The 22,379-nt window shown below is 40.1% G+C and overlaps 4 protein-coding genes across 12 annotated transcripts in view; 2 read left to right on the top strand and 2 right to left on the bottom strand.

Moving 5' to 3' along the window:
• Positions 1 to 314: 314 nt before the first annotated feature.
• On the bottom strand, positions 315 to 1,961 carry mrm2 (mitochondrial rRNA methyltransferase 2). The gene is made up of 2 exons (XM_077556154.1): positions 1,621 to 1,961; positions 315 to 1,152 (listed from the first exon to the last, which is right to left on the bottom strand). The coding sequence occupies exons 1-2, from the start codon at positions 1,955 to 1,957 to the stop codon at positions 719 to 721; spliced, it is 771 nt and encodes a 256-aa protein (XP_077412280.1). The 5' UTR covers positions 1,958 to 1,961; the 3' UTR covers positions 315 to 718.
• nudt1 (nudix (nucleoside diphosphate linked moiety X)-type motif 1) lies at positions 1,658 to 4,223 on the top strand. Of its 3 annotated transcripts, none has more exons than XM_077556157.1 (4): positions 1,658 to 1,789; positions 2,348 to 2,504; positions 3,524 to 3,669; positions 3,747 to 4,223. In XM_077556157.1, the coding sequence occupies exons 2-4, from the start codon at positions 2,353 to 2,355 to the stop codon at positions 3,917 to 3,919; spliced, it is 471 nt and encodes a 156-aa protein (XP_077412283.1). In that variant the 5' UTR covers positions 1,658 to 1,789; positions 2,348 to 2,352; the 3' UTR covers positions 3,920 to 4,223. The 3 variants fall into 3 exon arrangements, with proteins under 3 accessions (XP_077412283.1, XP_077412281.1, XP_077412282.1); XM_077556155.1 differs by lacking the exon at positions 1,658 to 1,789 and adding an exon at positions 2,214 to 2,284 and having other exon boundaries at positions 2,344 to 2,504; XM_077556156.1 differs by lacking the exon at positions 1,658 to 1,789 and adding an exon at positions 2,217 to 2,284.
• A 263-nt stretch (positions 4,224 to 4,486) lies between these two features.
• Positions 4,487 to 19,696, bottom strand: snx8a (sorting nexin 8a). Of its 5 annotated transcripts, none has more exons than XM_077556150.1 (14): positions 19,544 to 19,696; positions 17,565 to 17,631; positions 16,637 to 16,764; positions 12,773 to 12,905; positions 11,898 to 12,088; positions 10,871 to 10,991; positions 10,556 to 10,692; positions 10,356 to 10,436; positions 10,113 to 10,273; positions 8,661 to 8,790; positions 8,516 to 8,584; positions 8,288 to 8,437; positions 8,050 to 8,199; positions 4,487 to 5,360 (listed from the first exon to the last, which is right to left on the bottom strand). In XM_077556150.1, the coding sequence occupies exons 2-14, from the start codon at positions 17,599 to 17,601 to the stop codon at positions 5,280 to 5,282; spliced, it is 1,569 nt and encodes a 522-aa protein (XP_077412276.1). In that variant the 5' UTR covers positions 17,602 to 17,631; positions 19,544 to 19,696; the 3' UTR covers positions 4,487 to 5,279. The 5 variants fall into 5 exon arrangements, with proteins under 5 accessions (XP_077412276.1, XP_077412275.1, XP_077412279.1 ...); XM_077556149.1 differs by lacking the exon at positions 19,544 to 19,696 and adding an exon at positions 18,415 to 18,546; XM_077556153.1 differs by lacking the exons at positions 16,637 to 16,764; positions 17,565 to 17,631; positions 19,544 to 19,696 and adding an exon at positions 15,870 to 15,930.
• Positions 16,995 to 22,379, top strand: part of ttyh3a (tweety family member 3a) — a 23,483-nt gene continuing 18,098 nt past the window's right edge. For 2 of the 3 annotated variants that reach the window (XM_077556147.1, XM_077556145.1), the window contains exons 1-2: positions 19,778 to 19,925; positions 20,293 to 20,487. In XM_077556147.1, the coding sequence (XP_077412273.1) occupies positions 20,362 to 20,487 (126 nt within the window). In that variant the 5' untranslated portion in view covers positions 19,778 to 19,925; positions 20,293 to 20,361. Of the gene's footprint in view, positions 17,160 to 19,777; positions 19,926 to 20,292; positions 20,488 to 22,379 lie in introns of those variants that run through there. The other variant, XM_077556146.1, reaches the window with a different exon arrangement.

Raw genomic sequence — 22,379 nt, 5'->3', positions numbered from 1 at the left:
TTTGTTTACTTCATCACCCATTTCACTTTATTCAATTCAATAATTTTATAAATTATCACTGCCATTTATTTTTTTAGTTTAGTAGAAATTTGTGTAGCTACTTCATATAGGATACATACACACAGTATGTATTTATATATATATATATATATATTAGATGCAATACTATTTATTGATGACTTACAGAGGGTAAAGTTTTATCCTGATCCGTGGGGGGAAACAAATTACAGCACATACATAAACAATCAGTAACCATTTCAAAATACTGCACTTAAGTCATTATATTATAAATAATTACACAAACAACCAATGAGTACGTTTTAGTTGTCAGAACTTTTAATATTATCATTGTCCGCTAACTGACCAAGAGAAATCACATTGTTCTCCTGAGACAGTGAGGCAAACTGTCCGTTTTGGTAACTAATAAATATCTTACAGAATTTTGATATACATTTAAATGACAAGCTGATCTCATGTGGTTTGACAAAATAATATAAAAATATGAACATGTTCAATTAACATTTTTGAAAATCTGGAAGATTGCAATTAGTGTCAAATATAGTTCAAATGTAGATTGACACATGGTTTGAGATGACCATGTAAACACAGCACACCCCTGAAAAAGAATTCCCTGGGACAAAATATTCGTACAAAAATTAAGGTTGTAAAAATTGGCTCAACCCAAACAAAATAGATATTGTCCTTGGTAAAGGTAACTTCATCCATTGACCGCTTTCCTGTAGTTTCTGGCAAGGAAATACCTCTCAGCAGAGTCTTTGCGGCTTGCATCTGGCTTCAAACTCTGAACGCTCCCAAACACCAGACAGAGTTTATCCTGGAGCTGACGGGCCAGGATGCCGTCCCAGTATTTGCATAGCAGAGAGCCTCCAGGGCGCAAAATCTTTCCTGCCAAGTCCAACAGTGACGAGCACAAGCAGATGAGCCTCTCGTGATCCAGTTCCCGGAAGCCACTGGCATTGGGTGCCATGTCACTAAGGAGGACATGAGCCCTGCCGCCAGGGAGGAACTCGGGCAGCTTGGCGTGGGTGGCGGGGTCAGCAACGTCGTGGTTGGACAGAAAGTGGGCGCCATCCAGAGGTAGCATGTTTAAGAGGTCAATGCCGATGACTGTACCCCGGGGTAATGTTGGATCTTCAGTTCAAAACACACTAATGTTAATTCAGCTATCTTTAAGTGTATATATTCATACATGCAATGGACAGCAGTAAAGGACATGACAATATTAATATATCATCTTGCTAAACTAACCATCCAATTCCTATATCAACTATTTTCATGGACAGAACGGTATTGTTTTTTTTGTTTATTGTTTTTTTTTTTTTTTTTACTTTTGTTCCTATAAGCGCAACGGTATTGTTCAAACTGTGCGATAGGTGGATAACTAAACTCATCATCATCATCATTATCATCATCATTATCATCATCATCATCATCATCATCATCATCATACACAATGCAGTTTTCCGGGTCTGTTTTAACTTTATAAAACCATTGGGAAGTTTTGATGTACAGTTTATAGGATTTAGCAGTAGCATACTAGTGAAATTATTTCTTCAAAAAACGGTGGCTTAATTTTAAAATATCTGAATATACACTCACCGGTCCCCGCCGAGTTGACCCGGTGCACGGCCACCTGGCTCCAGGCTCCGGGTGCAGCCCCGCAGTCCACCACGCCGCATCCCGGCTGCAGGAAGCGGAACTTGTCGTCGATCTCCAGCAACTTGAAGGCGCTTCTGCAGCGGAAGTTTTGGGCGTGCGAAGCTTTGACGTAAGGGTCGTTCACCTGCCGCGCGATCCACCTGTGCTCCGCGTTGCTTTTCTTCTTCGGTAGGCGACACGAAGAAAAGAAAAATCTCTGGTGTAGGAGACAAATCATGTTATTGGGCCAAATTTGGAGGGCAAGGAGAGTAGCAAGGAAGTGTGATGAACTGCGCATGCGTGAAAATTCAACTTTCTATTGGATGGTGTGCATTAACTAAATATGTCCCCTAAAACAATAAAACAACAAATTTGCTCACATTGAACTTGTTTGATTGAAACACAATTTGCGTGTTTAAATCGCTTTTGTGTTTTCCATCAGTATAATATATAAGTGGTGGTTCATTTTTCTACTTGTGTCAGATATAATTTAGGTTATGTTTTTATATGTGCAGTAACCCATCACATTTGTTTCTAGTGGATTGTACTTCAGTGTTACACATCCCAAGCGGGAATCCTTTTACTGTACTGTACTGGAAATAAACACGTGATGATGATTCTCGAGGTGAAACAGTTTTACGTTTTTTTTCGGTCAATGTAATTCTTGTCGATTGCTCTCATAAGACAGGTGGGATGCTGAGTACAAAGCTGTTGACTCTGGTTCTGGTGGTCGAGCCTGGCAGGGTGCTACTGGGTATGAAGAAACGAGGATTCGGGGCTGGGAAGTGGAATGGTTTCGGGGGCAAAGTCGAAAGTGGAGAAACTGTTGAGGAAGGAGCAAGAAGGTCTGTTTATTTTTGATGGGGAGAGGTCAAAGAGCAAATGTCACATGCTAGATTATATATATAGCTTTTTTTTATAGTCGTGTATATTTTACGAAAAAACATTGTTTTCAATTGTAAATTTCAGTTTTTTACTGATTAAAATGGTATAAAAAGGTTTTATAATTTCACTACTGGTAATACCTTTATAACTAGTTATATGTGAAAAATAAACGTGAAACTTTACAAGGGTGTCAAACTTGCTTTGGTCTTGGGCCACTATGTAACCATGGTTTCCCTCAGAGGATGGGCCGTGATGACCATATACATGTAAGAGAATACGCCAAAATCATCACACGATATATCAAAAACAATAGAAAACTCTTATCTTGGGCACATTTGTTATACATACCTTCACGTTTTTATTTCATTCAGTGCTAAATGGCCACCACCGGCAGCATCTGCCTTCAACTTTGTCTTTATCGTAACCACTACACGTGAACGCGATTGAATTAACCTGATGTCTGGCAATATTTCAGCAACACATGTAGAAAAGACATAACTACAATCACAGGTAGGGATGGACGTTGCCAATGCTAGGTATCACCATAACCAGGCTTTTTTTCCCTAGGTATCGGTAGTCGTGAGGGTAGCTGATAAATACCGTTATTGGCTGCCCTCTTGTGGCCATTTTAATTTTAATGAGAAGGATAGAATATTGTCATTAATTTCATATAATTTTAGGGGGGGGGGTGTTGTTATATAGCCAAAGTAGTGACATCAGTGTCTGGTATCGGTCTGACAAAAAGTGGTATTGAACATCCTTAATCAAAGGCATACATTCTTTATCTTCTGCGAAAAATGGCATATTACTACAGCTTACTTCTTGTGAAACTTTCCTCATGTGTCTGTATTTCTGTGTTACACTGCAATTGTGGCGTCGGTGAGCACGCCAGAAGGATCAAACACATTTCCATTCATTTCACGTAGCAAATTAAACTTGTAAACCAAGACACAACTGTATTTTTTTTTCTTTTGGTCAGGGAACTCCTTGAAGAAAGTGGCCTCACAGTGGACACGCTGGAAAAGGTGGGAAACATACAATTTGAAATGGAGAGTGACAAGGAGCTGCTTGATGTCCATATTTTTAGAGCCGACTCATACAACGGAGCGCCAACGGAGACCGAAGGTAGTTTCCATAGCAGCAGTTTTATGAAGCACATAGTCACGAACAGGATTCAATTGTTCACATCTCTCATGCTGTAGAAATGAGACCTCAGTGGTTCGACCGTAACAAAATCCCTTTTGACCAAATGTGGCCCGACGACAAGCTGTGGTTCCCGCTGCTGCTGCAGAACAGGAAATTTGTGGGCTTCTTTCACTTCCGAGGCCACGACGTCATCCTGAGCTACAAGCTGGACGAGGTGGAAGAACTGTGAGATGAAGCTGTGTGAGAATTCTCACATTCCTCAGTGGCTGCTGTTCAGAGAAGACTCGGCGGTATTGATGCGAAAGATATTCTGTGCCAGGAATTGCCATTGCCAACCATTGGACCAAAATAGCCATGAACAGCAATTAGGGTTGGGCATAATGATCAATTAATTTATCTGTCAATTGTCATTTTTGTTCACCCTTTCATATTTGCGGTTTGAGATTTGTTCATAAGCATGCTGAACTCAAGAGCTTTGTTTCATACGGTAGCTTTGTCCAATAAAGTACTACGATGCTATCTTGTGGTAACGACACCTTTTTGCGTGTCACTTGTGGATTGTCTTATGCTGAATATAATGTCCCTAACGGCATGGAAATATGCCCTCTATAATGGCTGTGCGCGGCATAAGCGTATTTGGATTTGGATGACTAGTATGTAGTAGGATGATCTCCCAGTGAAGCACTGGCGTTGATATCAAAAGTCCATTACTGGCTGGTAGTAGCCCAATGGTGGGGCGGCTTTGAAGTGCAATAAAACAAAAAATGTTGACAAAGTTGCACGATTAAACACAAAATGAGCATTATCATTCTTTTTATTGTTCAGCAAAGCAAATATTTCAACAGATTCATCAGTCATCTCTGAATGATTTCCTATAAAATGCCATCAAAAATAAACGTTTGTGCAGTATTGTTTGTAAGCTGTGCAAATCAGACCAAGTGTTCCTTTTCTAAATATGTCTCTCTTTTTTTTTGTTTTTAAATATATATAATAAAAGTATTCCAAAACAGCTTTTAAACTGGAGTCACCTGGTTTGTCGGATTCCAACGCTACATATTGCACATCTGGAGTGAGGCGTGTATACTGTCAGCTCGTCAATAACTGTATTGTGCATATTTGAGCTTAGGCACTTTGAATTATCTTATGAACCAAAGTACATTTAGTCATGTCAACAATAAACGACTGCATAAAACAAGACGGCAAAATAGGACGCACATATAAAGACGTGTATCATCTGTGTCAAAAATCTGAACTCCAATAGTCAAACTAAACCGCATTCCCTGGATTTAAATAAGTAAAACACTAGATTTGTTTTTTCCCTCACTTCTTACGCAATAACTTATGAACAGAAAGGGCAGGAATGTCCACTGTACTAACTGGTCGCTTACGACCTGGAGAATTTCCCTCCTCGTTGGCAGTAAAAGTTAATTTGGATTTTTGAGCGTTTGCCGACAACCAAAACGTCAAAAGGCCAAACCTGATGAACCCAAACAGTGAGTGAGGAAAATCCACTTGTATTAAATGCAATGTGGACAGTGCAGTAGGAAAGCCCCCCCAGGACCCCACCCCTTGCATCACAATTTATGGTACTAGGGGGTGGGTTTCAAGCCATTGCTTTCACTGAAGAGACAGCTGAGTTTTGGCTGGAGTTCATTCCACACCACGCCCATCTGGAAAGAAAGGAACATTTATTTCTCCATCAATTGTTATGAAGCTTGAAATGTACAAATAGAAATACAAAAAAAAAACATTGTAAATGGGGGGGTTGGAGATTTCCGATTATACTGTGTTCCAAATTATTATGCAAATGTTTTTCTCTCATTTTTCTAACTAGTCTTTGCAAATGACGTTCAGCTTCAATATTGAGAGTAGTTAGAACAACCCTCCCAATGATAACAGTATATATTTTTTTCAAAAAATAAAAAACAGTTTTTGTTCAAATGCACTATTCCAAATAAGTGAAATTAATATGCAAGACATTTTATAAATTGTAAAGAACTGATAATTATAATTTGTTGAATTTGCGGGAATGAAAAGCTATTATTTCAATCAAAAAATTTTAACAGCTCATGTTATATTTGACCGTAGGACCACTTATAGCAGCTTGGCAATTCTTGCATCCATTAAACTTGTGCATTGTCTTGCATAAAGATGATGCTGTTCGGCAAAGTTCTGTTCTTAATTTTGTTTGGGGGGTTTTCAGAAACTCCACATTGTTTTCAGAGGTTATTTTAACACCTTCAGGGACCCGAAAAGGGCCAAGCAGCTGTCTGCCCATGATCCCAGCTCCAAACATGACTCCGCTACTTCCCTGCTGACGTTGCAGCCTTGTTGGAACATGGTAGCCATCCGACAACCACACACTATTGCATCCATCTTAACTCATTCACTGCCATTGACGGCTATAGACTTCAAAAATTCAGTTTAACTATTTCTTTTAGTTAAACATTTTTTTCCACTTTTGTTAACAAGAGTATGAAAACCTAGGATTTTTGTATTGTACATTTAGAACAGATATAAAATGTGTGATTAATCATGAGTTAAGTATTGAAGTCATGCGATTAATTCCAATTAAAATTTTAATCGCCTGACACCTGAATTTTTAATCTTTTCTTTTTAATTCATTCACTGCCATTGATGACCATAAACGTCAAAAATTCATCTTAAACTATTTCCGTTAGTTTAACATTTTTTTCCACTTTTGTTAACAAGAGTATAAAAACTTAGAAATTGTTTTATTGTACATTCAGAACAGATGATTAATTGTGAGTTAACTAGTGAAGTCATGCGATTAATTACGATTACGAATTCTAATCGCCTGATGCCCCTAATTTTTTATAATCCTTTTATTTCATCTTTTCTTTAAAAAAAAAAAGAAGCGTCAGGTGATAATTTTTTTTAATTGTAACTAATCGCGTGACTTCACTCGTTAACTCACAATTAAAAAAAGAAAAGATTTAAAAATTTGGGGCGTCAGGCGATTAAAATTTGTAATCGTTTTTAATCGCATGACTTTACTAGTTAACTCACGATTAATCACAAAATTTTTATCTGTTCTAAATGTACATAAAATAAATTCTAGGTTTTCACACTCTTGTTAACAAAAATGGGGAAAAAATGTTAAACTAATAGAAATAGTTCAAATGAATTTTTGACATTTATAGCCGTCAAAGGCAGCGAATGAATTAAAAAGAAAAAGAAAAGATAACAATTTTGGAGTATCAGGCGATTAAAGGAAGAGAAAATGTTAAACTAATAGAAATAGTTCAAATTAATTTTTGACGTCTATAGCCGTCAATGGCAGTAAATAAATTAACCATCCACGGTTGTCTGACGCACATCAGTGAACAATCTCATGCGGCAAGAAATACCTCTGCATCATTGGCAGCTATGGGCCGAAAAGTCGAGAAACTCATGCAGGCCTCGGTCACTATCCCCCTCATGTTCCCTGGAATTTTTCCATCTTACAACATCAGCCTTAAAGTAGCACTAAGGAACTTTTCAACCTTAATAAAATATTTTTGTAACTTTTCTGATGAAAACATTGACTTAAAACTAGCTAAATGGTACCTTTGCCATGGCCTCGGGGGGTCTGTATCATTTTTACTGGCACTGAGCAACTTTGAGCAGGATGGTGGGAACACAGCCACACAAAAAACTACAAAAGTGCTGAATGCTTTAAGGCGTACGTTACTTCCCCTTTTCCTCATTCATTACAAAGACGGAAGTCAATTTGAATGTTGACACATGATTACTGCTTTCCTGGTGGAAGCTGCAAAACAACTGAAAAGTTTTGTCTAAGGAGACAAAAAAGAAAAAAAGAAAAAGGAAAGCAATCCGGTTAAAAAGGTCAGTCAAGGATCAACATTGGCACGGATTTCACTCGCTGGCGTGAGCTAAAAAAAAGGACGCAATAGGCTTGTCCTCATAGGAAATGTGGTCTTCCTTCACACATAACAATATTGTTTTTGTCCATATGGCGCTGCCATAATCAATATAAACTGAAAGTTCCTTAGTGCTGCTTTCAAAAGAAACATACAGTTAAGGTGTTGAAAAGACTCCTGACTTCCTCCACATCACAAAGAGCTCATCTCTCAATCCACATACATCAACTCAACATACCAGACCTACTGCTGTACTACTTTTCTGATCAAAAGAGGATGTGGCGCCATCTTGTGGCATTTTAGGGTGTTTAAAAAAGCAAACAAAAAATGCTAAAAGTCCGCCACCCTACCACCCAAAAAAAAAAAAAAACTTCCAAAGAACAAAACAATACACTGTATGTGTGAAAGGTGAACCACAAATATCGAGGGGATTTCTGCACATGAAGAATATTATAAACAGAAAGTACAGCATTACCTCTCGATGTCCTTGCACCTGGGAGTTGACAAAGGCTCCCAGGATGTGGGACGTGATGGGCAGGTAGGTGAAGATGAGCTGTGTCTCTTGGTGGAGGCAGAACAGCGAAAAGTAGTTACGCAACTCCATGATCTGTATGGCATTCTCTTGCTAGGAATAGAATCAAAAGGACAAGAACAGAAAAACATGAGCGTCCTTTATAAGCATCATTTCTCAGTGGATAACGTACGAGTCTTACCTGAATAATCCGCGATTCGAGCTGCTCCATGGATGTTTGCTCTTTGGAGTGCACAGCGGTGCCCAACGTCTGCCTCTTCATCATGCTGTACTTGTGTAGCGCCCGCTGATGCTCGTGGAGCACGCCCTTCTCGTGGCGCTCGCACAGGTCCTGGAGACAAAGAGCGAAAAAATTGCGTTTCTTTTCACACCTTGAAGAAGCCTAGTCGGCAACACGAGAGGCACTCACTCTGTAAGACTGCAGCAAATCCAGGAAAAGATTCAGTCTTTCCACAACGTCATCCTCTTCCCGCTTGCCCTGAGGAACGTGAAGAAAAAAACATGTTTACTTCCTATTGCCACTTTGAGGTTGGGGGCAGACGTGCGCATTGCACCTGCTTAGCGGCTTTGTCCGAGAGCACGGCAAACTCCACCGATAGACTTTTGACACACTGACACAGATGGCTCCATGTACTCTGTGACGAGGCCAACGACGGCAGAGATGACGTCTCTGAGCTCAGCATGCTGCGGTTTAAACATAATCTCGTCAACAAAATTACTTCAATACATGCAAAGACCGTTTCTGAATGAGCACATTTATATTTTGTTGTATATCATGATTGTTGTGGCTACTACTTCATATATTACCCTAATAAACACAGTAAAAACACCAGAGTATTTCCTTTGTCATTTAACTGTGTATTGGAGATGTTTGATAAGAGTTGCTAGCAGGGTGGCCTTATGAGAAGATACCTTGATGACTTTACCAGCCTGTCAACAAAAAGGTGCATCAAGCGGTTGATTGACCCTCCCAGCTCAAGTATACAGTAACAAATTACAAAAACAGCCTGTCTGCTAGCTTAATGCTAACATAATAATGCGAAAGACGGGCTAATGAATAGCATTGTCACAGTACAAACCTTTTAATATAGACATTAGAACCCAGCAACATTAACAGAAAAATGATACAATACAATAAGTTATATATTCTTTCTAGTTATAGTTGCTAGTTATATGTAGCTTTGCTGCAACGTTTGTTATCAGCATGTGTGCACCACACTGGCTTGTTGGAGGCCAAAGGCACGAACAACAGTAGGCTATATCTCTCGAGCAAGTGGAACAGGATTATTCCGTGCCTATGAGTTTTATATTTGAGTCAAATGTATTCCATGTTCAATAAGACTTCAACCTCTGCTGAGCTGAGATTTAAACTGTTTCATATTATTTTGTGATCGAGTAACTTTTTGGAAGCAAAATTGTGCTCTGTTCTGGTACATTTAATGGAGGAAGTCAACCCAAGTGTCAACCTAAGCATTCATGTACGCTAAAAATACGTTTGACTTGGGGGAGGGAGGTTGGGCATCGCTCTGCCGTGGCCGCCTCAGACCGCACAGTGACCGGCCACTATTCCGCTGCCGGCGCCAGCACAATGAAGAGACATGACAGCCACAAGCAGCCTACGTGTCCGCAACTACCAATAATAGGAAAGCCATTTATTTTCAGTTATTATTATGTTAAGAAGAACAGCGACCCCATGGGAGCAAAACATTCGGACCTAATGCATGTTTTGGGAATTTAGGAGGAAGCCGGAGAAACAACATGAGCATGGGGGAGAACATGCAATGATTTGAAGCCTGAACATGAGAACGGTGAGGCAGTTGTGCTAACCACTAGGTCACCATGATAAATTCCTAAACATACAGTATTGGTCAGACTAGCATCTCTCTATGACAATCGTGTTCCCATTAGATTAGTTGAACATGAACATGCTTTGTGGGGGGTTGGGATTCATCATCCCATTTGTTTTTCCAGGCCTCCGGAATTACACTAGTGCAATAACAAAATACCTGAGCTCCCTGCCAAACATGAGGAGGTCGCTGGCGTTCCCCTTGGAACGCTCGGCGATCCTCTCGGCCTGCTCACGCAGCTTCCAGAAGGTGTTGTGGATGCTCTTGATCAGCTCTCTGCTCACAGAGAACTGAGTCTGGATGTCAGCGGGGAGGTAGTCCTGAGGAAAGACGCCAAATATCCCATCAGCCACTCTCAAGATTTGACTGGAAGTTTCGAGGTAGTTTGATAAATTTGCAAACCTTTGCAATAGTTGCATTTCTGTTCGTCATGAACTCGTCGCCTGTCTTTTTGTAAGCGTCACGCAGCCTAATCTGGACATCCTGTTTGCGAAGTGGGTTCAAGTTGGGGGGGATAAAGGACAATGAATAACTGGAAGTCGCCATGGCTATATCACTCCTTGGTTTGCAGAGCCAGCAGGTTTGGAGAAAGGAAAACATACAGAGCCGCTGAATGTGAAGAAGGTCTTGACCAGCTCATCCTCTGAGAAGAAAGGGTGCTGCGCCACCAAGTTGAGGAATCTGCCCAGCGCACGCCGCCTTGCCTCGATGAAGTCCCGCTCAGAAAAGGACGTCAGAACTGTGGCAAAAGTCGTTATATTACATTTCAAGTATCAGCAAGTAGTTAATACGTGCTTGGACTGTGTGGCCAAAGCAGTTACGGATATGAAAAGGAAATGGGTTACATTGCAATCAAACTGTCAAGATCTACATCCTGTTTTGTTGAAGGAGCAATGTGTAGAGTTGACACACCGTACCTCCTTTTAACATTCTTTTGGGAGGAAGCGAAGGCACAACTCTGTAAGCGAATCTCTGAAGCAGGATCTCGTGGAAGACGTCAAAGTCACTGTAGCGTCGATAAACTGACATTTTGTAACGCTGAATGAAAAGAAAACAAATCAAAATGTCAGATTGGATGAAATGTGATTGTCTGTGGTGAAGTTAATTTCAGTAAAGGATATTTACATACACTTTAAACATATTTTCTTGGATTTTAAAGCACGTGTGTAGTCCTTAGCACCATCTAGTGGTCAAAGAAAAGCATTTAGAAGCACGCACACTACGGTGGCTCAGGGGGACCACATTTTGCAAGCCTACCATCAATTCTTATTTTCTGCGAGTAACGGTGACCAAAAAAAGAACAAGCCGGAATTAGCCGGAGCAGCTAACAAGAGCGACTAGCGGGAGTTAGTCGGAGCCATAGGCTGGAGTGGCTAACAAGAGCGGCTAGCGGGAGGAGCTAGTAAAAGCTTCCGAGAGCAAAGAAGGTGACACGTGACGAGAGCCCGAATCATGGGAGTCAGTGACGACCACCTGCAGGCCCCAGCTGTGGAAGGTAAGCGACGGTCGACCCGTTGGGTCCGACACTCGATATAAGCACCACCCAAGCTAACTACATTCGCAAAGTTGTCCTTTGGGCATCTGTAGCAGGAAGATGGCGGCGAAAAATGGCAGTTCTAGTAAGGTGAGACTACAGCCATGGAATCTAATTAGTGATTACTAGACTTACGGTTATACATATATATATATTTTTTTAATGATCTTAGTTTATGCGATACAACCATTTTTTTCCCCATACTATTGACATAAACTGTCGTTTTTTAAAATGAATGATGGCGCTTAACTTAAAAATGGTTCAATTTCACCCATGCTAGCTTAAAAACAAACAAAGCCAGAGATGGATCCAGACTGGCACAGAATGTGTATTTCCACACACTAAAACAATGAATGCATCTGTCAAAAAGTTGTAGCTATTAATTTCCTGTCGATCAATCACTTCCTTACCAGTGTGGTGACCTGGTACTCCACATGCTTGAGGAACAGGCCTTTCTTCTCCGGTATGAGCTCCACCTTGACTGCGTCTCTGTTCAGCAGCCTGTCCAGGTCCAGGGACAGCGTCAGCGCGTCCTGCTGAGCCGGCTGCATCTTCAGTGCGCGCAACTCATTCAGCTCCCGCAGCTGAGGCTTCGGAAACTCTGGAACGCACACAGCCAAACCCCCCCCCACCCCGAAATCTAATATTTACACATGAGCGCTACTACACGCTACGCTATTTAGCTGTCGTGAAGCAATGTCTCGCATGTGAGGAATGCCAGCTATCTCATATTTTTGACAGAATACGTGCCGAGGGACCGTGAGCTTTCATTCACCACATGCCCGTACATTCCAATATGGCTACGAATTGAATGTAATCTCCTGCGACAAATTCAGAAAACTTGGGGAAGTTTCATGCGGTTACAAGCCGCACCTGAAATAACATACAGGTCCCTAAATATTACCACAAAAGACTTGACGCAAATGGCTACCTAAAGTTTATGAAAACAATACACTCCCCCCCCATCATCCTTCCACCATGTGTGTAGTAGAAAAATGCATCTACAGCTTTGTTTGAAATGTACAGGAAATATAGTAAGTGGACAATTTGTCTTTGTTGAAATACATGTACAGCACTTTGTATGCAGAGATGGTGTTTTCAAAGTGCTTTATAAAAATAAAAAATATATATATATATATTTTTTTTTAAAAAGAGTTATCAGGGAATTCTCTTTTTATATCCGCAGTATGTAGCCGAGAGATGAGCTTTACAGCGGATGGCTCAGACGAACCTTTGACACCCTGCGTGACCAAACTACTCATTAAGCAAAACATTCCCGTTTCACCTTGTATGCAGTTCTCCAGTGCTTTGGAACTCGGCTGCTTTCCTTGCTGGGCGATGGCGATTAAAGCGAGCGCTTTGTAGAGCGACAACTTGCTCAGGAATCCGTTGGCGGCCGCATCAACGTGTTCGCCGATCTGCGGGGGGGGGAAACAAAGATGGTCAGTGACAAACACGTCACCGTCCCATGAGTCCGCCAATCTAAATGCTACTATGTGGTTTGCATTCCTTCTGTGCAGGAAAAGTGCTCACTGGAGGCAAAAGCCACAAAGCTTCTGTAATGCTGCGAAGATAAATGCTTCACTTACTTTCATTCTGTTGTATTTATCAACATATACAGTGGATATATAAAGTCTACACACCCCTGTTTAAATACCATGTTTTTATATAATGTTCAAAGCTTTATCCATCATTAATGTAACCTATATCCTGTACAATTCCATTTAAATAAAGGTGAAATATATATATATTTTTTATATATATAAAAACCTGAAATAATGTGGTTGCAAAAGTCCACACACCCTAATAACTGGGCTTGATCTGTCTGCGGAATAAACCAATCACATTCAAACTCATTAAATGTGAGTCAACATTCAAGTGCCCCTGATTAAGCCCAAATACATTTCAGGTGGTCTAGCTGGCATTTCCCGATTTTGCTGTTGTTGTTGTTGTTGCTTCTAGCAGAGGCCTAAAGGATGACATGACTACTATTTCCCCCTTTTTGTCTTTTTTTTTTTTTAATTATAATTCCCTCCATCTGTCTTAAGGCACCCAGTTCTAGCTGAGGAAAAACTGTACTTGAATTATGGCCATAAAATTCACACTTGGTTTCATCAAACTATAACACATTTTTACCCACATTGGTCTGGGAGATTTTATTGTTTGTTTGAATGTCATATTGCCATATCCCAGGTATAAGATTGTTTTATATATTATATGCATAAAACATTATCTCAGTTATTTATTTTTACTTCTCATCTCGAGAGAATTAAAAAAAAAAAAAGTTTACAACTGAGTTGTGCAGGTTATATATACAGTATATATATATATATATATGCATTGGTTTATATATATGTCACAAATGGTGGAAGAAGTTTTCAAATGATTTATGAATCATCTTTTTTTATCACAAAAAACTGACATTTGAACAGCGGTGTGAAGACTTTATATCCAATGTAAGTATGTCTATCTGCGTATGTACGCGTGTATGTACGTTATGTATCACAGCCACAGGCACAAAACTTCCTATGGTGAATACGTTTTCAAAAATCCGTACTATTAATCAGTCCACACGTGTGTTATTTTTACAAATTATTGATGATTGAAATGGATTGCTCTCTTTGATGATGCAATATTAATGTAATGGTTGAGCAAACATCATGTAATATGCTTTCATCAAAACACCCCAAAAGTGAAGAAGAATTATATATACTGTAGCACACTTTTGGCTTGAAATCAGTCCATTGTAAGTCTCACGCAAGTGAGCAACTATACCGCACAACCCATATACTTCTGGGCCTGGCCCAATGGTGAATTCAGCTTTTGTTACCGGCAATCCAATTTTTGCTACTTGAGAAGTTACTGCTATCAGTAGCAGTGCCCAGAAAGTGGAGTGAAAAGCAAGTGCCCATAATGACAACAAAAGCATTTTTACTCGTGGAGGCAGCACTTTATATATTACAGTGACGAAACATTGTCCAAAGCTCAGTATATAATTAGTAGGGGTGTGCCCCAAAAAAAAATTCTCATTTAGTACGACTCGATTTTAAATGTCCCAAAATCGATTTTATTTTAATTATTTTATACTGTCTTCCCGTTGTTTGTGTGTGCCTTTATTGGGAGCGCTGTTCATCACCTTCATCATCTTCACGCGGTCTGATACGCTGTTAAGTTGTAGCCACATTAGAGAGAGGGAAAAAGTCACAATCAATTTATTCCAATAAAAGTTGTTTTTTTGCAGCGTGGAGCCGTTCTTTTGAGTGATAAAAGTGCCGCGAGTTGCGCACTTATTAGCAATAGCGAGTCAGACTGGAGTAGATCATTACGATTCCTTGAACATCTATAAATTAAAGCAAAAATCACTGTCAATCAAATCATTTTGAATCAAAAATCACTCTTAATCAAAAATCGATTCTGAATCGAATCGCACACCCAAAAATCGGAATCGAATCGTGAGACATTCAAAGATTCCCACTCCTAATAATTAGTATTTCCATCCAACAGCACAGCTTGTCTACATGACTCAAATACAATATAATATACCAGATAACATAGCAGAAGCGTCGCCGAGCTTCTTCCCTTTCGCCCTAATCAACTGCAGTGAGGATAAGTGATGGATGCATGATCCATCTCCTGTCTTTTCCAACTTGGATAGCTACAGTATTAATAAGGATGATTACATATTTTATGCTTGACTCATCTGACATTACATCACAAACAAAACCTGCGACATCACTTGTTCATCAAATACACCATTTAAGTCATTTTTGACACTGCACCTCCCACTTGACTTTCCGGTTCTTGAACCTCAGATGGTCATTTTTCCTGCCCCTTCAGCCTGAATCTCACTGACGGTGTGCGGCATGTAGTGAATGTTGTGTTTTCATCAGGGTCCGTTCACGACTGCAAAAGGTTGCAAAGACGTTGACAGTTTTAATGGTCACAAACATTTTTTTCTTTGTTCATGTTTTGATACCTTTCAAACACTATGTTTACATGCAGTCAATGACACTTTTAAAACCCAGATACTGGCAGTATTCGGGTTTTGAAATGCCATGCAGAAAACAAGAAGACCCCTGGATTACCCCTTTTCCAACCCGAAAATTTGGTCACACAAATGTGATTGAGAATCCTACTTTGAACGGGGCATTGATTTGTGTTCTGCACATGCTCTATCTACAAGGAGTCTCAATCTTGGTCTACTGAGTACAGGAAGTACTTGTATGTGCAACGTCTCGCATGCTACCCACCGTAAATACACAAGCAGAGATAAACAAAATAGGCAAAACGTGGACAGAGCGCAGCAACTCACTTTTGGAGCGAGGAGGAAAACCATCTACTTGTTGTGATGAGTGACATAAAATGAGGATCGATCACATTACCACAGAGGTGGGCAATCTCGGTCCTCGAGAGCCGGAGTCCTGCAGGTTTTGGAGGTTTCGCTTTTCCAACACAAGCTGATTCCAATCAACAGGATCGTTATCAGGCTTAGACAGAGCTTGCTGATGAGCTAATCGTATAACAGCTGTGTTGGAGAAGGGCAACATGCAAAACCTGCAGGACTCCGGCCCTTGATGAACACCTCTGCATTACCATATATATATATATATATACGGGATTAATTTTGGGGACGGAGTCTAATAAATCAAGGCTTTAACCCGTCAGCCCTTTTTTCTTTTCGGATGTTAACATCATGTCCAAAAGAAAAAATAAACAAAGAGAATAAAAAAATCTGTGTTGAATAAACCACTGGTGTACTAAGTAACATATGTCAAACAGGTAGACAAAAGAAAAAGCGGCATTTGATGACAAACATTGGTAAAGAACCAACCTTAAAACACCTTGTATTGACAGTGACAACAATTTTCAGATTACATAAATTAAAGGAACGTCATGAGGTGGGTGTGACAATCAGTGGTACTTTAATTTTAACTTTAACATGAACAAAAGTACTGACGCTACATTAGAGGACGCATAACACTCATTAGTGAGAAGAATATGAAAGCCAGAATCTAATGAAAAGTACACAGGTGAGCAAACAGCTTTATAGACTGATGGGATTAAGACCATTGCCATGCAATCTAAACAAGAATAGCTAGCTGTAAATGGCCCAAGATTCATATAATAATAACATTGTATAGCACCTCACCTGGGCTTGAACAGCCTTGGACAGTTTTGTGCTTTCAAGCAACCTTTGAAACACTTCAACCTGGACCTTCTCATCGTTCTGGCAGCTGACGGCCTCGTACACTTCTCTGTAATAGGCAGGAACTGAGCCTGGAAAGGAAAAAATATTAATCAAATAAAACAATTTAACAATCTGCCCTTCCATCTATTTTTTTTTTTTTATTAGTCGCCAGCCAATCACAGTACACAAACCACACATTCACACCTAAAGACAATTTAGTCTTCAATCAACCAAACAAGCATGCTTTTGGAATGTGGGAGGAAGCCTGCATATCCGGATAAAGTCCACCCAAGAACGAGGAGAACATGCAAATTCCACACAGGAAGGCTGGAACCCATATTCGAACCGAGAGCTCAGTCCTGAGAGGCGGACTTGCTAACCAATTCCCATCATCATGTTGCCCACAATCTGCCTTATCATCAGAAATCACATCACGACTTGACCTTTGCATGTGACAGTTGTGGCTTATGATCAACCATGTCAGGTTAGCATACCTCTCTTCTGCCTTTTTACACTTAAATGTAGCCTATGAAGCGAACCGTTTTTTTCTTTATAATATAAAATAGCTTTCCATGTGCATTGGAATGATTAGGACAATTTAAATGTTCGTAGGCTGTAACAGCACACCAATCAATGTCAACGTTTACGAACATTGCATCAAAACCCCATCGGTTTACACACGGTTTTGTAACATGCAGGTGAAACAAAAATACAAGTTTAAAACACCGAGTTCTCGTCGGGACTTCAACCGAGTGGACCACACGCCCTACCGAATCGTTTTAGCTAACTTTACGCTGCTTCTCCACACGCAGCAAAGTAAATAATGAGTTTAGAACTATCAAAGTAGCGCAGAAGAGAAAGATGTGACTGAGAAATGCACATACTGTACCTTCATTGATCTCTTCAGCCATGGCCCGGATTGTCATGTGAGCGCAAGAGCACCTCCATGTGATTTCCTGCAGAAGCGAAAAAACAAGTCATTTATTTCTTAAAGTTGTAGTAGGCAGCTTCTGGTGTAAAGTCCTTGGGACTAATGGGCACTATAAAGTGGAAGACTGTCAGCTATAACGTGACAATCGTTTTATGACGTTTTAAACGTATTGCATTCATGTGAACCATCTTTGCAATTGCCCATCGTTTTTAATGGTGGATGTTAGGTGACTTTATTTCTGTCTTTTTCATAAATGTATTTATTGTTCTTGAGCGTTTGTTGTTAAGATTTATATCTCTATTTCCACAACTGTATTTTGATGTTTCATTTATGCCATGCAATTCACCTACTTTTATTGAGCCAAAGCAAATGTTTTAGATGGAAAAAATCTCACAACACACCTGCACCAAACTAAAATGTTGTCACAAAGCTCATAAATATTGGCCTTCATTTTCGTTTTCAGAAAAGAAGACAAACACAAATAAAACAAAACAAATTTCATCAGACAAGAAGTGTCCATTATGTCTTAATTCAATCTTTGTGGATTAGTAGGACTGAAATCTACTCGGATATAAAGAAAACATCCTGAAAGTAATTGACCAAGCCATTTTTTTCATAAAACAAACAAACAAAAAAGCAAGACAGAAAGATGGAAAGAAAACCACACACACAAAACGAAATTCCACAAACAAGAGTCCAGTTGCCTCGAATAAACCTTTCTAGATTATCATTACCTTGAAGACATTTTATTTTTAGCAAGCACAGTACTTATTATTGATTTTGTAACAGTAAATTAAAGATGACTTACGATTTTTAGCCGGCATATTTGTTTTTTAATGATATGGCAGTAAGTAAATAAATAAAATTAAAAAAAACTTGTTACAAAATCATTTCAATGTTCTCCCAAATCTGGGCCTGATGTGAGAACACAAATCTACTGTCTTATTTTGCATGAATGGCAACAGGTGGATACAGATTTGTTGATCCTCCTGCCATCTAGCGGAGGAACATTTAATTGTTCTATTACAAAACGACATTATTTGTAGTAAATTAGTAACTAAAACAAGTTTAAACCATAATGTAGATAGATAAACAAGACTAGATTATTGGTAAATAAATAAATAAAACAATTTTAGAATTTAATGTGAAATTGGATAATTTCCTGCAGCTTGTGGCTCATCTATACTGGCGTGCCGATGGCAATGGTCATATAGCCTATGTAAGTGTTCGTTCCTAGCAAATAATTCCACACCACAAAGTTCGTCCCTGTTTGTATTCACCAAGGCAGTTCATATCTGTACATTAAGAAGATATTTTATGAAAATGATGGAGTGGCTTCTGGGGCTACACAGAATTCTGATATGGCGAGCACCCAAGACCCTAGGTACCCTATAAGCATATGACAACCAGAAAAACCGCGCATCTACACAAACCCCACGTCGACAATCGTTATGAAGTGGTATCAAACAATAGGAAGGGGCATCCGACAGAAGAATATAAACCGATCAGACAATGGAGAGGCAAAAACTTCCTTCCACAAACCCTACTAGTGCAACTGTTCAGCAATACAGAGTACACCTTCATAATGGTCCTTTGTGTTTTTATTCTACAGTTTGTTTTGTAACACTCGCGTACGGTACATTAATTAATAAAGCAATAAAATCATCCATATATGCAATGGAATGTATTGTTTAAATTAGTCATTCCGTAAACATATGTTGGTCATAAATTAATGGGAGCGGTTAAAAGGAAACAGTAGCAGATGTTTATGCTGATCTGACAGAACGCCGGCTCTTTTTAAGGGCCACCTCAAAGAACCGGCTGACGAAAATTAGCTGAACTTGTCACCATAAATAGTCAAATGCACATTTTAGGCGAAGTTGTCATTTTTCCGACGGTTCATGAATCAATCATCACCCCGCAAGGCGAAAGAATACCTCTGGATGGCGCTAATGCGTTAGGGTTCGATAAATGAAGGGAGGAGGACGGGTGTGAGCCAGCCAGCCAGCCAGCCAGCCAGCGTAGCTCGTGGGGGTTTGTCAGCTGGCCGACTGTCGTCAACACGCCGCGTTTGTGTGCGACTCCAGTCCGGTCCGGATGTATGGAGACTCCGCTCGCTTGCTTGTCAAGGCGAACCCATTGCACTGGAGTTACAACTGCGAGGGACTAACCGCGGAGAGACCTCTCTTCGACTCAGGATGTAAACAAACAACGCCGCACAATGAAGACGAGAGGAACAAAAGAGACTTGTTGTCTTCAACTAACCAGCAGCTAAACCGGCTAGCATAAGCCGACGTAAAGGGACCAAATTGAGACTGGGTACGAACACTTTAAAGATGCATTTTTTTGTGTGACGACAAACAAACATGCTGTAGTTGACGTGACTTAGAAGCTAAACATAAGTGTAAAGCGAACTGGTTAACTGGTCTATAGTGACGACCAGCTTACTTGGTGATGCTAACTAGCTCAAAGCTATGAACTAGTCATCCACTACACAACCGTGAGAGAACAATAACATCAGCTGCAATATTATGCATGAATACTCTGTGCGGGATGCCATTTTGAGTGGTTTGAGGAAATCACTCGCAAGTACTTATACTAGGTAGTAGCCGGTTAATTCTCCTTTTTAAACGTCAGCACGCTTTGATGCGGATGATGTTTTTAACTTCCTCATTTTCCGCAACAGACTTTTTCTGAAGGGCCCAGTTGCTTCCTCGTCTGCCCAAAGCCGAACTGGATTGACTGTTGGCTGGCCATGGCAGCTGTGGTTGGTTACACGCCACCGTGGTGGGTCAACCTGCTGCACCAACTTCCACATTTTAACTTCAATTTTGAGCAAACCAGCAGTGACTTCCAGCCAGAGGATTGGACGTATCAACAGGTACACTACACATCCATGATCCACCATCTATCACGGTTTGGTAGACTAGGATTGGTCTTTTAGTTGTAACTATCAGGATTAAAGGGATTCCTTGGCGACAAATGGCATGTTAGCGAATTTAACACCTGTTCTTCCGCTGCACCTTTGAATCTAGTCACCATCTGTTGACCTACTATATCCGTAGCTTGGCCTATTCCAGCTTTGAGACCAGCTGGCATTGTCTAATCCAGGGCAAAGCCACCCTTGACTTGGGCGGGGGTCTCCTTTGCATTTGTTGCATAAACTTATAAGGTCCAGAATTTGAACAATCATCCACCTTCCGGGCCTCAAAAGCGATTTGACAATATTATGTAGCTGTAAAGGTCACAAATGTTATGGCAGTGGTGAAAGTCAGGCTTTGAGTTCATGACTGAACAATTATGAAAGTATGCAACCTATTGTACTGCTCACACTGCTCTTCTCACCAATCATGTTATATTCACGCTATTCGAGTTTTTAGGGCAAGCATCACTGTTTGAAACAATAATTCTAACACGTATAGGGGTTATCGATATTGCAAAAATAGAATATCATTATTTTTTTTAAGACATGATTTCGATTTTATCAAAGTGCAAAAAACTCAGCTGGTATAAAGGTCATGGTAAAATAAAAATGTATACACAAAATTGAAAACTAAAACGCTGCTGGTAGCTAAAGTAAAAAAACATCTTTTATATATTGTGATCACAACATGAATTACGACCAGAGGTCACTTGTTGCAAAAAAAAAAAAAAAAACACACACATTTTTTGGGTGCTCATTTTTCTCTACTATCTTCTATGGCGTTGTTCGAAAGAAAGAAAAACTTCACAGCTATCACACCGATCCAAAACTTGATAATCATTTTTTTTAAATCCTTTGCCTTCAACAATTTGATTGGACCATAAATCTTTCACCAAGTGATGAAGTTACCTTATCTGTCGGGATTCCATCGTTTACTGCCTCTGACATACGGCGTGAATTTGATAAATGCTAAGTGAATGTTTGCTGTTTTGGAGATGTCGCTGCTTTTGAGTGTTTAGCTATCGCCATTTGGCGCTCATTGTACTGTATGGGATGCTGTCGTTTCAGGTGACTGAATACGTTTGCACTGCAGTGTTGCCACCACTTGCCTTCACGCTCTCCTTGCACACTTTGTATATGATTTTCGTCTGGCTGAAGCCAAAACCGTTCCATATTATGTACAATGTATTTCTCTTCGGAATAAACTCACTTTCAGCCTCCTCCGCCATGTCTGACACGTGTTTGGGAACAACAAGAGGCGGGGTGGGTGTGCCAACTGCGTCCTATGGTTGATCACACCGATTGGTCGTCATCTAGATCATGTCACTCCCAAGGCAGTAGCAGCAGATGCATGGCTGTCCTTCAGTCAGTAGCAGAAAATGAGCTGACATTCACACTGTGCTGAAATGCTTTGCATCGATTCGTGAAAAAAACATTTGACAGTAATGGTAAATTGCTGAAATAGACAGAAATGATAGATTGTCAGCACTATCTGAACATTAGGGGTGTGCCAAAAAATCAATTATCATAAGAATCGCGATTCTCATTTAGTACGATTCAGTATCGATTTTATTGAAATTGTTTTTTACTGTCTTGCCTTTGTCCGTCTGTGCCTTTATTTGGAGCACTGTTCTTGTTGTACCCAATTTGGCCACTTAGGGGCAGTGTGGTTCCACGCGGTCTAATACACTGTTAAGTTGTAGCCACTTTAGAGAGTAGAAGGAAAAAGTCACGATCAAGTTATTCCAATAAAAGTTTGTTTTTTTTTCAGCGTGGAGCCGTTCTTTTGAGTGATAAAAGTGCCGCGAGTTGCGCGCTAATTAGCATTAGCGAGTCAGACTGGAGTAGAT

This window comes from Vanacampus margaritifer, chromosome 2 (genome assembly GCF_051991255.1).
Source record: "Vanacampus margaritifer isolate UIUO_Vmar chromosome 2, RoL_Vmar_1.0, whole genome shotgun sequence".
NCBI lineage: Eukaryota > Metazoa > Chordata > Actinopteri > Syngnathiformes > Syngnathidae > Vanacampus > Vanacampus margaritifer.
The sequence above is the reverse complement of the archived record's forward strand: the minus strand, read 5'-3'. Positions and strand labels throughout refer to the sequence as shown.